The sequence below is a fragment of the Oryza sativa genome, chromosome 1 (genome assembly GCF_034140825.1).
Source record: "Oryza sativa Japonica Group chromosome 1, ASM3414082v1".
Taxonomy (NCBI): domain Eukaryota; kingdom Viridiplantae; phylum Streptophyta; class Magnoliopsida; order Poales; family Poaceae; genus Oryza; species Oryza sativa.
Window position 1 is genome coordinate 21375316 of NC_089035.1, and position 16375 is coordinate 21391690.

General features: G+C 41.7%; 1 protein-coding gene and 1 long non-coding RNA gene across 10 annotated transcripts; both read left to right on the top strand.

The window, feature by feature from the left end:
* The first annotated feature begins 460 nt into the window (after positions 1-460).
* LOC4325855 (F-box/FBD/LRR-repeat protein At1g13570) lies at positions 461-4836 on the top strand. 2 transcript variants are annotated; one of them, XM_015768697.3, is made up of 5 exons: positions 461-730; positions 1548-1705; positions 1786-2640; positions 2743-2901; positions 4446-4836. In XM_015768697.3, the coding sequence occupies exons 2-5, from the start codon at positions 1565-1567 to the stop codon at positions 4728-4730; spliced, it is 1440 nt and encodes a 479-aa protein (XP_015624183.1). In that variant the 5' UTR covers positions 461-730; positions 1548-1564; the 3' UTR covers positions 4731-4836. The 2 variants fall into 2 exon arrangements, with proteins under 2 accessions (XP_015624183.1, XP_015624175.1); XM_015768689.3 differs by having other exon boundaries at positions 1557-1705.
* Positions 4837-11680: 6844 nt separating this feature from the next.
* On the top strand, positions 11681-15218 carry LOC9269908 (uncharacterized). 8 transcript variants are annotated; one of them, XR_010734814.1, is made up of 6 exons: positions 11681-11814; positions 11931-12302; positions 12431-12589; positions 13020-13134; positions 14569-14620; positions 14712-15218. It is a non-coding gene; the product is annotated as an uncharacterized lncRNA (long non-coding RNA). The 8 variants fall into 8 exon arrangements; XR_010734815.1 differs by having other exon boundaries at positions 11681-11810; positions 14569-14623; XR_010734810.1 differs by having other exon boundaries at positions 11681-11810.
* Positions 15219-16375: the final 1157 nt, after the last annotated feature.

Consider the following 16375-nt stretch of genomic DNA (forward strand, 5'->3'; position numbering starts at 1 on the left):
AAAAAGACTTAAAAACCGACTCAAATAAGGATGACGTACCAAAATACTGGCAAAAATATCTTCAATTTTTATAATAGTAGAGATAGAGAAGACAAATAAGTTTTGTAGAATGATGGGTCTGTTTGTTACCAAATAAAATTTTTCACGCTGTCACATCAAATATTTAAACATATGCATATAGTATTAAATGTAGAAAAAAAATCAATTACACAATTTGCCAAGAAATTGCGAGACAAATTTTTTAAGCCTAATTACACCATGATTAGACAACGTAGTGTTACATTAAACATTTGCTAATGACGAATTAATTAGGTTCAATAAATTTATCTCGCAGTTTCCTGACGAAATCTGTAATTTTGTTTTTATTATTACACTACATTTAATACTTGGAGTGTATGTCAAATATCCGGGGGAAATTGTTTTTTCCAACTAAACAAACCCTTTGTGAAAATTTCGGGGCAATGCGGGGGTGACCTTGTGGTTGGGGTGGGGAGCATTGGAAGCGGCGGCGGTGACCCCATCCATCCCGGACGACGACGGCGCCGATCCCTCCCGGCCTCCTCCCCGTCAGCCGCCACCAAGATTTGGATCCGAGTCTCGCGAGGAGGGGAACCAAGCCGGATTAGTAGTAGGAGTAGTATATTTCTTCTTCTTATAGATATGGACGGACTGGGACGGGGTTGAGCAGCAAAGCAATGGACACAGCAGGCGCCGCCGCCCACCACCGCAGGTAGCTTGACCTTCTCCCCTTCCGAATCCTCTCTTAGATTTGTAGGAAATCTCAAACCTACCGTTTCCTCTGAAATTAACAGCGACATAATCTTCTTCTTCTTTTACCGTTTCCCCTGAAATTAACAGCGACATAATCTTCTTCTTCTTCTTTTACTCAAGTTTCTGGTGGCACCTGCATTATTACGTCATTGCAAAAGCTGCTCCTTCTGGATTACAGTCACCCTCTTCCTCTATTGAAAATTTAGATTACTTTTTGCTTGGATGGCTGGCGAGAATTTATCTTACCATCTGTCATGACTAAATAACAAGTGGGATTGTAACTAGACTATACTGGTGTTTATCACCACTAATGCCAGTGTTTGAACTCATTCTCAGGAAAATTATTTTATTCTCATTTTGTCCAAGACAAATTTTGTTCACTTCATTGAACGCATGCATATTCTAGTTGTAAACTTGGGAACGTTCTAGTTTTCACTCAGATAGGAATTAGGAGCTATTTATCCTTTTCTTTTCACTGTCCTTTGATAACAAGTTAACAACCCATAGATCATCCCTTACCTTTTCCTCATTTTTTTTCCCTGTTTGGTTACAAATGAACAGAAATACTAACTGCGATAGCGAACTCTTACCATTGCACTTCAGCTGTTCAGTGTTTACGTAATAAGTTTAAGAATTATATTGATAACATCTAATCTCTGGAATGCATCATCTCCAAAGATTCATAGCTAGACAACTTATTGTTTATTATCATTGCTAAAGGAATTTCTTGCACTCTTGCATATGCGCCATCCTGAACCATTGCTCATTGTTTCTAGTCTTCATAGGTAGTAGCATGCCAGCCAGAAGAGCACACATGGAGGATGGGATCTGTCCAGTAAACAAAAGGAGGAGATTGGCGCTCAGCCCATGTGCTGAAGTATATAACAGCAAGCGGATAAGATCACAATGGGTTGATTTTCAATCTCTCCCTGAGGTATGTACGTTAAACTTAGGATCAACTCTACTAAATGTGCTTTAGGGACTGCCTGATGTTTTGTCCACACTCATCACCAGGACATTCTGTCAAGGATAATGTCAAAACTAACATTGAAGCAAGCTGTTCAGATGAGCATGGTATCGAGTGTGTTCAGAAGAGCTTGGATTTTCCATCCTGATCTTCTTTTTGGCACTGAAGAATTGTTTGGAACTTCTGATCGACAGTTGAGAGCGCTGAGCACCAATGGGTTTATTGACACAATCAATTTTATCTTGAGGAAACACAGTGGTCTAGGAGTGAGTGATTTTGGTGTGAAGTTTGAGCTGTGGAAGGAGCATGCACGTGACATTGATGGATGGGTTTCCTTTGCTATTGCATCGAAAGCAAGGGTTCTCGTCCTGAACTTTTCTCCATATATAGGATTGCGAGAAAACAGTTACAGCTTTCCATGTCATCTTTTCAATGACAGAAATGGATCCCACTTTAAGGTTCTTCAACTTGATACTGTTACTTTTGGCCCAACTCCTGACTTTTGTGGCTTTGCTAATCTTACAATGCTTACTTTGAAGCATGTGCTTGTATTGGACAACTTCCAGTACTTCTTACCGAAATGCCCTGCCCTAGAATGGTTGGAAATCCTAATGTGCTCCCAGCTACATAATTTGCATGTTTCTGAACCATTGCCGCGGCTGGAATTTTTGCGTGTACAAGGTTGTGCGATTAACAAGATTGAGCTCCATGCCCCCAAACTCACCACATTTGAGTATAGAGGTTGTTTTAAAGTGATTATTGCACTTCACAAATGCTTGAAGCTTAAGACTGCAAGCATTGCGTCTCATATTGAGGACAACCTTGAGTATGTTTTCACTGGGCTTCCAAATGGATTACCTCATGTTGAGAGACTACATGTGAAAGTGTTTGTGAGGACTCAGGTACCTTAATCCCAATGCATACCCTCCAAAATCTTCAATCAAGTATGTGTGTGGGTGTGTGTGTGTGTGTATTTGTTTCAGAATTTCCTTGGCGTCTTTCAGATACCTGGATTTACACAGCCCCCTCTTAAATTTATCAATTTAAGGCATCTGATCATGAGGATAACCTTTGGAAGTGCTAAACGTTTTGGAAAAAACGCAGTTCTGCAGCTAGCATATCTTTTGGAAGCTGCTCCTTTGTTAGTGGACCTTCATTTGGATGTGAGTTATTATGCCATCTGCACCTTCATCCTGTTTGTAGTTTTAAATACTCTGTAATCTCATTTTTATACTTTACTCCTGTCTAATGTGCCCACACTTGCTTTATATGTCTATTTAATTTTAAGTATTGCCTTGAGTCAAAATTTTGATACTGGAACTGTGGGGGCAGGCCAGCCTATTAGACCACATAAATCTCAAAGTGGCCATGAGCTGAAACACAGCAACATAATACTACTAGCTAGTATGCGACTATTGGCACAAAACACATAATAATTCATACTCTATACTATTCTAAAAGAGGGCAATGCCGGTGGTAGTGAATTTACCACCCACCAACTCTATTATATATTGTTGTACTTTAATATTAATATTACAAAATAGCCCTATATATTGGTTCTATCTTATTTCAAATCTAAAATAAAATTTCTTCCAAACAATATTATCATGCGGATATAATTCATATTTATTTTAGCTAGTTATCTTGAATTCCATTGAAGGTTTGTACAAGATATGTACTTAAATCAATAACAATCCATAGTTTTACCTTGTTGAGTATCTTGATTGTGAAGTGGCTTTAAGGAGCAATCTTGCTTGGTAGTTAATTATAGAGTAAATTTCAGAAGACTGCACTTTTATTGACTAAACTATCACTTTGCTGCAACCTTTGCGACACTTTTCAAAAAACTGCAACATTAGCATTGAAAATTATCACATAGCTGCATTTTTTTCAGGATTCCCTGTAACTGACATTCCGGGCCCACATGTCATACATATATGCTCGAGAGAGGGAGGAACGGAGCGGCACGTCAGCATGCCACCTCATGGCTTTTTTTACTGTAGCGATGCCATGTCAGTGCGTGTTCGGGCGGAAAAAATCGTGGTCCAGCTGCACCATTTGGCTCGGTCAAGGGCACAGGCCGACAGGGTCAAAGGCAGGTCCAAGACCTGATAACGACACATTACTACTCCCCCGATTCCCACCATCACCACCGCAATCTTCCTAGTCGATGCTGGGAATCGAGGCAGTAGTACGGTGAGAATCAGGGCAATAGTAATGTGTCGTTATCAGGTCTTGGACCTGCCTTTGACCCTGTCGGCCTGTGCCCCTGACCGAGCCAAATGGTGCAACCGGACCACGATTTTTCCCTCCCGAACACGCACTGACGTGGCATCGCTACAGTAAAAAAAGCCATGAGGTGGCATGCTGACGTGGCGCTCCGTTCCTCCCTCCCTCAAGCATATATGTATGACATGTGGGCCCGGAATGTCAGTAACAGGGAATCCCGAAAAAATTGCAGCTATGTGATAATTTCTAACGCTAATGTTGCAGTTTTCTAAAAAGTGGCGCAAAGGTTGCAGCAAAGTGATAGTTTAGTCAATAAAAGTGCAGTTTTCTGAAATTTACTCTTAATTATATGCACTTGCTTTAGCTTGTGGGGGGCTATTGCATATCTGCCACTAGCTAGTGAAGATTTTGTGCACTTGGTTGTCATGCTATTGATTTGTTTGTATTGACAGAAGGTGACATATAATTTTGTGTGCAGATGACGTGTGCAGATATTTGTGAGGACCCCCCTGCTAGGGACGTGATTATACATCGCCCCTACTACAATCTCAAGAGAGCTTGCATGACCGGATTTAATGGTAATGGAGGTCAAATTGCCCTAGTAAGATTTATCCTCAGGAATGCAGTAAAATTGGAGAAAATGACTATAGTTCCAAAAGGGAGAAGAACGGGCAAAATGATGGGAGAATACGAATTAAGCCTTAGAATGATCAGGAAAAAAATTGTTCCAAAAGACAAGAACGGTGTACTCGTAATTTTGTAGTAATTCTCAAGTTATGTATGTACTATTATAGGAAGGGCTGGACTTACATGCCCTTGTACTTTTTCAGAAACAATAATAATAGTGCATCTTTTTATAATTTTATTTATGTGATGGAGCATTTGCTTAGTATACTACCGCAGTAGAAGCTAGTGATGGACGACTTCGATCTAGATGGTGATGTGGAATTTTGCTACTTGGGCATACTTGCAGGTAGGGTGCATGTTGTTGCTCCAGTAGATCACCTCCTTGAATTTAGTTTTTTTTCTTTTAAAAAAAGTCGTTCTATAATTTCAAGACATTTAACATAGCAACCTGCAGATAGTACAAGCCACAAAGGCCACAAAAAACAACAATCACAGGTAACAAAATAATTATATAAAAAATTGAAGATCGATCGTGTTCTTTTCACGTACGCTAGTTGGTGTGGTTGCCTCGTGATTGACGATTGAGCTTGACCAACAAGGCAGAACACAGACCATGCAACCGACCATTTAAATAGATAGCCAGCCAGTAACATGTACTCCTCTGACCGTCCCATAAAAAACGAATCTAGAATCAGATGTGATATTCTAGTACGATTAATCTAAATATATATATATATCTATGTATGTATATGTGTCCAGATTTGTAGTATTAAGATGTGTCACATTTGGTAACTAGATTGATTTTTTATGAGACGGAGGAAGTACTACTTTTTTACTAATCGATACATAAATATACATTAGTTCGTCTCACGTTCAATTAGCTAACCACCTAAAACTCAAGGTAGGCTAAACACAGTGGCGGAACTGAGAGGGGGGGGGTGGGGGCTGGCAGGGGCCATGGCCCCTCCCAATAAAAAGAATTTTTTTATTACTCCTATATATGGTGCCCAGGTCCAACAGGCCACCGTATGTCCCAATTCAGTTCGGCTGGCCCATAGCAGCGATTTCAATACAGTGAAGACTCATGCCGTGAAGTTTAAATGAACATGACTGGCTCGTAGCAGCGATTTCAATACAGTGAAGACTCGTGCCGTGAAGTTTAAATGAACATGTAAGTATATTGCCCACTTTTGCAAACTATTCGCTTTTATGTATTGCCAATGCATGAAAAAAAGAGAGGAGAAATTACCAATTTTTTGAACTGTCAAAAGCCAGCTGGCCCCCTTTGATTTTTTTGTCCAGCTCCGCCACTGGCTAAACATGAAGTAGTAAACAAGTCGATTGATAAGATTAGTCAGGCCTTAGGTCTAGTATATAAAACCCCACTCATTGGCCAGGGAAGCGGTAGACCAAGCAACGGTGATTTGTTAAATATGTTTCAAAGGTAACCGATAGGTTTTTCAACTCGATTTTGGCACCATTCCATCCATTTCCACCACCACTAAAAAAATTGATGAATAAATTCTCCATTCAATTTGTGCCTTCTTCTCCTAAGAAAAATCCCTGGAAAAGAAAAAAAAAAGAAGAAAAAGACATGGCTATAAAAAAATATTTTGCTCTTCCAAAATATGGAGCAACATGAAAAAAAAAGAAAGAAAATAGCCATGCCCCCTCTACAATTATGAAGCATAAAATTGAAGAAGGTATATACAAAGGAGAAACATTTTCTTTATTTTTCATTCTTTCCACATATCATACACTTTCCACCCAAAAATGTGCAATATTTGATCCAAGAGTATGATCGACTATCTTTTTGAGTCCATATATTTGGTTTTGCAATATATATGATGCAGGTGTGTTCCGAATTATTCCTACTAAACTCCACATACACATCCTTTAGAATAGGGAATAATTTCGGCAAAATATGCCTTGGTGAGGATCCACCGATGTTGCAAAAAATTTGAGTGATCGAGGGCAAGTCATTTTGAGGAGAAAAAGCTGATTTTCAAAAATTTATAAAACCCCAAAAGTCTGATATAGATTATGAGGAGGACTAAATTCACGGCTATTCCATTTACCAATCACCCAAGATGGTAAGATAGCCACCGCTGAAGTTCACATGTATGAGAATAGTTATGAATAATTTATGTGCTTGTATTATATCTTGGAGAAATTTATTTTGAACTTTAGCTCTAACCTTTACTCAGGGACGAGCAAAGAGATAAGTGTGGGGGGGTTTTGTTGGCGGCTATTAAATGCCAATTCTATGTCGCCAATACCTACATAAACAGAAAGAATAAAAATCCAACATAGTGATTAGGTTTGATTCTAACATATTCTACGAGTGTTGGTGTATATGTGCATACAGGTAATAAACCGCTGAAGTTGGGATGAAAATCGGACCTAAGTGGTAAACCGCTGAAGTTGGGATGAAAATCAGACCTAAGTGGAGGTGAAATCCTATCCATACAACAAGTGGGCCAAAAACTACACAAAACATCAACAAATGGGCCTTCCACTCGAAGAAATAGATAAGGGAGGCTGAGGAGGAGCAACAGGCTAAAAAGTGGGCCTGTTGGGCTAGACCACTCCCGCAGCCATCTGATTTGGGGTTTGGCAGGGACAGTCCAGATGATTCCCTGATGGCGTTTGGATGATAGAATGGATATTTCGCCTTCTCCCAACCGTCATACCTGCCCTACATAAAGACTTCACCTCTTCACTTCACTCACACACTCCAAGCTTGAGCTGAATTATAAGAGACTCTATTGTACTTTATTATACTATATTAGGGAGAGAGTAGAGTAGAAGAAGTCGGAGGAGTTCCGAAGTTGTCGGTAATCCTCTTCTTACTTCTTTTGCTATGTTAATTACTCTGATTATAATAGAAATATCTTTTGAGTAATTTAGTTATGCTTGGTGAGAATTATCACTTGGTTAGTTCCTAATCAGCGTGCGGGATCATCGTTCACTATAATCAAGTAAAATATAGTGATTGCTTTAGTTTGTAGCTAACATTAAAGTAAGTTATTAATTACTTAGACGCGGTGTCTAGGTAGTTGATTTTCGGTGTTTACTCCGTATCACACAATAGGTGTGTGGTGAGTGTAGAGGTGGTGACAGCCCTCAAGATCACTTAAGTCCTCCCTGTCCGGGTACGTAGTAGAGCGATATCTGGGAGCAGCGAGCTGGCCAGTACCTGAAGTATCGCGTTAGGATTAAAGTTAAGCTTTTCGTAGACATTGTTTCTCACCGGTGAATCATGTCTACCATTTGCCTATCCTTAGCTTCGTATCCTTGGACGAACCTGGTGAAGAGCTGACACACACGTTCCCTGTGGAAATCGATACCTGAGAATACTCCCAGTCCCAGGTGAAGTGCTACATCTGTATTTTCCGTGCGCTTGCGGATTTTATTTGTAAGGTTAAGAAATACCAATAGGAGTGAGACTAGTGCCGAACAAGATGGTGCGAGAACATCATCGATGCTCCGTGCAAATCGGAACGTTCTCCTCAACATCTGGAACGGGCGCCTCAATCACGGTGTTGGGCACGACATTGGAAGTATTAGGACGTCCCCCTTGCTAGACGTCCTCGATATCGCGACATCTACAAAGCACATAAAATAACTCCAATAAACCAAAAGGGAAAGGTTCCATCTAAGGACCATACAAGCCCAATATGTTTACAGAGTTCAAGGAGAAAACAAATGACAAGACGGATTACTCCTTATAGAAAGGGAGGAGAACGGTTTCCCCCAGCTCTGCGACCTCCGACATCATGTCCTCGCGCGTGTCGACAGCCCCGCCCCTGGTCAACACCTCATTGAGGTCGATCTCGGGGTGCGCGAGCCTGACACACGCGAGAACGTGACATGCGCCCGTGCGCAGGCCGGTGCAGGTGTTCTCGGCGACCTTGGCAACATGCTTGCCAGGGATCTTCTCCATCTCCTTGACCAGGTCGCACAAGGAGGACACCAGCATGGTCTCATCGCCATGCGGAGGGATCGTGACCTTAGCGCCAAGCTCCTCCACGAGCTGGTGAAGGCTGGTGTAGTTCTTGCGGAGAGCATCTCGGATTGACTCCAGGTGCTCTCCCTGATCCAGCATCTGCTTCTCCAGCCCTTGGCGCTGTGCCTCGTTCCCCGCCACGATATCCTTCATCTTCTAAAGGTCCTCGCGCGTCACCTCGAGCTCCTGCTCGAGCTGGGCTACCCGTTCGTCCGAGGATGTAGCACCGGTACCTGCCTGGGCAATTTCGGCTAGCACCTCCCGACCGTTCGTCCGAGGACGTAGCACGGGTACCTGCCTAGGCAATTTCGGCTAGCACCTCCCTAGTACCAGCTTCGAGAAGGCGTCAGGCCTCCGCTAGCATCTCCGCACCTGACAAAGGAGCGGCCGTGTAACATCCCAGGTTTTAGCTATAGTATTAGTCATGCTAATGACTTAGTCACACTAGCTGAGAGCAATGTTGATTGAGCCACGATGCTGGCTAGGACCTATAAATATGTTGATTGTTGTTCTATTCTGGATATTAAATGGTTTTTCGATCGTTTTCTTGTCATTTATTTATCAAGTCATCTCCATATGCATCATTGATTATTGTTAGTTAGAGTAAACCTTGTAGGAGTGGGATAATTTAGTTTTGGTTCATCGCCGCGTTGCTAGCCATGAACTATAGCGCACATTAGTAGTCACCGAGAGATACACATATGCACAATAAAAATCACAATAGAAGTTACGGCACTTTATTCACAAATGATCAGTGTATATCTGCATACATGCATGCATACATCCATATTATGCTTTGCATATGTTCTGTAACATACTCAACTCATAACTATTATATACAAATCAATAGAGGAATTGAGAAAATGAAAATAAAAATAGAGCAAATTATTTTAATCCCAGCAAGCAAATAGATGCACAGCTAAATCATATAGAAGCATAAATTTATCTACCAAAAATATATGGAGAATTGGTAACCTTGCAAAACTGATTATGCGTTCTAGAACAATTACAAATCAGTCCCTAATCTCAGAGTAACCTTCAATTTTAGAGACCCCGAGGGACTCAAGTGCAAAAGTACCTCATTGTATCAGAATTTATCTAACTAGAAAAAAATAGTAAAATTCCACATTACCCCACCGATCAAGCACTGCTTAGGTGTCAGTCAGTAAAACAGCCACCAAACTAAAGCAGGTGAGTCACCTAGTCACAGTAGTTCACCTGCATAGAGTATCTATATGTGAGATTCATTCAGCCAGCTCACTGGTCGTAGAGACCAAAGACCAGCCATCCAGTGCAGCCATTAGAATCAGTGAGAAGGTAAGGAAGAGAAAAAAATGGTGCAAGAAGAAGGCAATCCAGCAAGCAGTAGATGGAGTAGGATCTCCAGCTCTAGGAGAAGCAAGTGCTGTAGCTCAAAGAGGAGATAGCTGATGTAGTAGTTCAACACCACAACCACACTACTTTTCAGTCGTAGCAGCCAGGGAGAAGTAGTGGTTGCTTGAGATTTAGAAGGAGCAAGAAACTCAAGTCAAGAAGCAAGATGGAGCAAAAATCCATCAAGGGGATCAGTTTCAAGAGGAGGGAGAAAATCGCCAGTAGCAGATCAATAAGGGTGGCAGGAAGCAGTACCAGTAGAATAAGAGCCAAGAAGAAGTACCTGAGTTTCAAGTAAAGAAAGGGGCTTTAGTTCCAGGATTAGAGTTCCATCAGGAGAATCCTTGAATCAGAATCCAGAGGAGCAGCTGCAGAACAAGAGAAGGGAACCACATATCAGTCACTTAAAACCACAGCAGGTAATCAGAAGATTAAAATGAAACTGAAATCGTATCATGACATGAATCTTATGTGATGTATATACTAGTATGTGTAGGAGTTGTGTGTTGCATTTGCATCCATTAGAAGATGAACAAGAGCATCTTTGATTCAGTAAAAATGTTCATATTAATTGTTTGAGTTGCACAACAGTGCATGTAACTAGTAGGATATAAATAATTTTATCTGAATGACAAGTAGAAGATATTTCTGGTTGAGCATAATTATATTTTCATATAGATAATGGAGGAAATCATTGTCCAGTACAAGGAAGAGATTAGTGATGCAAAGAACCTAGCTTTGATTATAGGAAATTTGGATAGCATAGAAATGCATTCACAACAAATCAATACACACACACACACATATATATATATATATATATATATATATATATATATACATATATACATAGTAAATTTGTTTGGTGCTCCATGGTGCCCGGGCACCATTGTTGAAATTGAGTATATACCTAATTCAAATGAGTATGAAACTTTTTCAATTACTTAGATATTAACATTAGCTACTTTACTAACTAGTTCAAAGCAAGTTTGAACTGAATTTGAACTTGTTTTTGTTAGATTTTGATTCTAGGTATATAGCATCCATACATATAATTAGTTAGGTATGTAATCATGGATTGTGAAATAAAGTTAAATTTGAGTTGTTTTGTTGATAGGTATAGGTATGAATCGAGTTATTATAACTAGGTATATACTCACAATTTGAAAATTTTGAAAAATTTGAGTGATTTTGTGTATTTGATACCATGGTGCCCGGGCACCATGGTGCCCCATATGAGTGTCCTATATACATATATATATATATATGTATATACATATGTATATATATATATATATGTATATATATATGTATATATATATGTATATATATATGATATATATATACATGTATATACACATACACATGTACATGTGTATGTGTACACATACATGTACGTACATATATATCTACATACGTACACACACATGTACATACGTACACACACATCTACATGTACATACATACATACAAGTATACATATACATGTACATATGTGTATATGTACATATGTATATATATGTATATGCTACACATGGGGCGTAGTATAGTACAGCAGAACCCCCCCCCCCCCCCCCCCCCCCCCCCCCGCGGGGGCCATGCCCCAACACCCCACCCCCACCCCTACCCACGCACACCTAATCAGCATAATCTGAGTAATCGATTTACTGGAGTATATACCTGCCGTTATTTCCCCACCCAGTAGCAAACTACCTATCCTGAATCCTGAGCCTATTTTTTCGGATCGGGACCCTCTCCTCCACTCCTCTGCCGGCAGCAGGGCGGCGGCGGCGGGTGGCGTTGGTTTCTGCCCTCCGGCGGATCTGGCCAGAGGTAGGTCGGTAGCTCTCCCTCCTCCCCTTCTCGCTCTCCCCTTCTCTCTCTCCTCCGGCGCCTCCCACGACGGGACGACCCGGCGTCGATGGCTCACCTCCCTCCTCGCCGCCACCGCAGGTTCTCGATGGCTACAGGGATGATGCAGCGTCCTGGATTCGTTCCCGCTGGTTGCAGGAACGGGCTCTCCATCTCGATGTCCGGCGAGGAGGCAGGGACGGTGACCTCCATATCTGCTGCGGAGGAAACGCCGGAGGCGCGTTGCTCCTACGATGGTGGCCATCGTCGCCCCCCCTCCTCCCTCCAACCATTTCCCCCTTTTTTTGGATCTGGAGAGGCAACAGGTAGGAGGTGGCAAAGGGGGAAAATGGGAGATCGGTAGGTTTCCAGCCCTAGCATTATGTGTTCCCATCGTTGCTGCTGCTGCGCCGCCGTTGTCTGTCATTGCCAGCCATCGCCGCCGGTGGTTTTCTTCGGTTCGGTTTCTTTCTGGTGAGCCACTGCTGCCGACCTCTGCTGTTCTCTGCTGCTGGCGATTTCATCTACTGCTGCTGCTGATCCTTGTCGCTGCTGCTGTGCTAACGTCTTGCTGCTGCGCTAACGTTTTGCTGCTGCAACAGCGTGTTTCTACTTGGTGTTGCCAACAGCAGGAAGGAATAGAGGGAGAAGAGGAAGAACAGATAGGAACAAGTTAGGAAGAAAAGAAAAAGGAACTTGGGGATCTTTGTGAATTCACAAATTTCTCGGGTTCATGTCAAATTGAGTTGTTCGCTTAAAGGGTAATCTTCAACTAGTCCCTTGTTGCACTTGTTTTAAACAAAACTCGAGTTTAGCATTTGACAGTTCAAATTTAGCTTTCTGATCGGTAGGCTGAAATCTTGCTCTCGGTTAATTAGTCTTCTGACAACATTTAGTTCATGTGCTATTAGTTGATATGCTAGACGAAATTAACATAACCTTTTCTTTATTCAAACTGCCATACTTATCTGGATACAAAAAAGGTGGTCTCAAGTTATGCATGGGCAATTTAGGTTATGTTTTTTGCACTACAATTATGTATCTGGTGTTCTGAGGGACCAGATGGATTCATTTTTCTGAGGTGCTCACTGCATATGGTCATGTTGATTAGGGTCTTGATTCTGTTCTAAAAATGTGTACAATATGTCGATCCATCGAATTCTTTCTGCTAATGCTCTTGATTTTGTACAGTTGACTGGGTGCAGCTTTCTCTTGGTGTGCTTCTGCCTGCCATGGCAAGGCCAACAAGATGGGATGAGGCTCCGCTAGATAGAGGGGATTGAATTGAAATCAGAGTTTACTACTTGTGAGCTGAACTCAGATTTACTACCTTTTGTAGTTGATCAGCATCGCCAGCCCTGATCTGCATCGCTATATTAGTTACCGATATGATAATGCTAAATATTATGCACATGATTCTGGAATTATGGTTGGGCTTGTGTTCGTGTCGTATAAGTTACCGATGCTGAATTTTACTAGCAATATTGACAGTCTAGGAAATATGGATCTTGTCGACATTTGATGTCGCTATTCCGGTGTTTGCATGGTATGGGGATCGTTGGTACTAGGGTATACGCGAGACTGAGGTAAAAGAGACGGAGACGAGGGTTTTTATACAGGTTCGGGCCCCTGAATTATCAGGTAATAACCCTACATCCTGTTGGCCGAAGCCGATCGTTGCTCTTATTCATCATAATCACACCAGTATAATATTTGGGGTAGCCTATTTAACTGTTGTCGACATGGCGGTCTGAAGGTCTGACTCGTAGTCGATAACAGGGTAGTCTTCCTCCTCGAATCCGTGCCCGGCGAGATCAGAGATAACGCTTTCGTCTCTCCTGACAGTATCCGGAGACACCGTAGGGAACTAGCCGTGCTTATCCCTAAGTCAATATCCGGCGGCTTGTCTTGGTGTATGTTGGCTTGTACGTTGATCTTATGTCTTAATCTATTGTTCTGTGTCTTCTATGGTGGGTGTCGATTGAGGTGGTCGTGTCTCCTCTCCTCCTAGAGGGTCTTGTATTTATACCCATAGGTGTCCCCTTGTCCAAGTAGAACTAGGAAAACCAATATGGATATAATCCGAGTAGTCGCAGGTTATTTCCGTATAGGACATAGTATGTGGTGGGTCCTGCCGAGATTTAGTCAACTACTATTAGGTATGTAGTATCCATAACCCTGACAGATCTTTTGGCTACTGCTGGTTATAATGCACATTTTTTTTTTTGTTACTGCAACAACATCCCTGAATTTTGTTTGTAAGCGTTTCGTTATCTACGAGGAACACGATAGCTTGAGACTATAATCAATTAGTACCTTTTACACTTGCGAAATTATATCAGACTATAAATGAATTTGAGAAAAATATATATTTTTGAAAAATGGCAAATATCTAGTCCAAGGGCAGAAGCGATCTGCATCCCGTGCTTGTGATGAAACGGAAATGTTCTTCTGAAGCATCTGCATCCTGCAATATTATGGTCTATGCTTTTTGTCTGATTTCTTTTTGTTGGAACACGGTCCTCTCCCTGTGGTCTGTGATTTTCAAACTTGAGATTATATCCTTATTTTGCAAGTTTCTCTCTTTCCGATTGGATAGCAGTTTTCCAAATTTTGTTGTTGAAAGGAGCACATCGATCGATTTCTTCTGAACTTCTGACTAGATATGTTTTTGATAGAACATACTTCTTCAGGCTGAGGTTTGAATTCTACTGATGTTACTAAATTCTAATTCTTGCAGACGTCAGCAGCTGCAGTGTGCACCCTTGCAGGAGGCACAACTCGATGGCAAGGTGGTTGGTAATTGGTCTGCTGAAGATGTACATGTTCAGAGCTCATTCAGATCTGAATTTTCTTTCTAATCGTGAATTTGTTTGTGTTCAGAAACTAGAAAAGGACGACAAGAGAAGATTATGCCAGTGGTGGTGGCGCCACTGGAATGCCATCCTGGTCGTCATCCTCGACATGGGCATCGTCAAAGCTCGTCGCCGGTGGCCAACCTTCACCCCTTGCCAGAATTGGATAAACAATGATGGGAATAGTAGTGCTGGACCATGAGCTGGTGGATTGATTTTCTTGTGGTTGATAACTGAGTCTGGTGCCGGCCATATCCATCATTGTTGGTGTTGTTGTAATTTTTTTATTTGTATTTGTGCATTCTACCAATGTTTCGTATTGCGTATGTGATCAGATAGTTGTTCTAATATAAAATCTTGTCCAAACATTTCCCGGATGTTAATAAATCTTTTACTCCTGTAGTCTAGGAGTAATTTGTTTACTGAAAAAAAGTCTAAGAGTAATTTATTTACTCAATGAAGGTGCGTGAAGAAAAGCACAAAGTAATTTATTTACTGAGATAAGACTGTAATAATATTTGTTGCTATATCAAAAGTTTTTTAATTTATTTACTTACAACCTTGCGGATTCTGATAGGTCAGATGGTTTTGTGCAGGGCATATTAAATGAATAGTAATTCGTTTACTAATTGAAACCACAAATACTAATAGTAATTGCGCACTAATTAAATTAATAGTAAATTGTTTGCTAATTGAAAATGTGGGTACTCATAGTAAGATGATTACTCAATCACACGAAACTTTTTCCTTCGTGATGACAATGCGATCAAGGATGTGATTTTGCAAGCATCTATCTGTTATGAAATATTTAGGTGATCTCATCCATCTATATGGATAGAGCAATCAATTCTGGGACACGACGGTTGGTCATGCCCCACACCTCTTCTCGCCCCACGGCGATTCTAACAACGGACGCGATGGTTCCCAAACCATTGTGTCTCTGTTTGCCGCCTCTCTCCCCCCTATATATTGTAACATTGTTATTAATAAAGGATCGCTCATTCATTCTCTACATTCTCCCTATATATTGTAACATTGTTATCAATAAAGGATCGCTCATTCATTCTCTACATTCTTGTGTGCAATTCTCTCTCTCACTCAATCCCTCTCGCTCAATCAATCTTATACACTTTAACACGTTATCAACACTTACGCTCTCGCGAAGGAGATCGCGAAATGAAAGAAGGAAGAACATCGCTTTTTTGATCTACAGGAAAAGCGAAGAACAGAAGAAACGCTTTTTATCTCAAGAAAAAGCGAAGAACAAGAGGTATGTCTACCTTTATTTCCATCCTCGATGCCGTTCTCGGCATCCCTCGCCATGATCACGCACGCCGTCTTTGCCATCTTCGTCGACGATCGACGAGGAGGACGCGCCGGGATCCCGTGGTGGGGGTTGGTGGCCGGCGCCACTACCATCGCCGCCGTATGGCTGCCACTCCGATCGTGGCTGCCCCGCCGGTCCCTGACGCGCCTACTCCTTCTCCTCCAAGAACTGCCTTGACGAACGCCGGACCTCCTAACCGCGTCCAAGTCCAGGGGGTACAGTATTGTACCACCCATGGATGGATGGCGGTGGTCTCTCCTGGTGGCGAGCTTTGCACCCTCCCACTGGAGATGGAGTCGCCGCCGGCTCCGACATCCCCGACACCACCCCCACGACGACGCTGATTCCTAACTCCCACGCCACCG

Bases quoted from the DNA above. Each gene is read 5' to 3' on its own strand.
- LOC4325855 (XM_015768697.3), top strand. From the start codon at position 1,565: ATGCCAGCCAGAAGAGCACACATGGAGGATGGGATCTGTCCAGTAAAC. The intron at 1,706-1,785 runs GTATGTACGTTA...ACTCATCACCAG, and splicing joins ATTTTCAATCTCTCCCTGAG to GACATTCTGTCAAGGATAAT. The intron at 2,641-2,742 runs GTACCTTAATCC...GGCGTCTTTCAG, and splicing joins AAGTGTTTGTGAGGACTCAG to ATACCTGGATTTACACAGCC.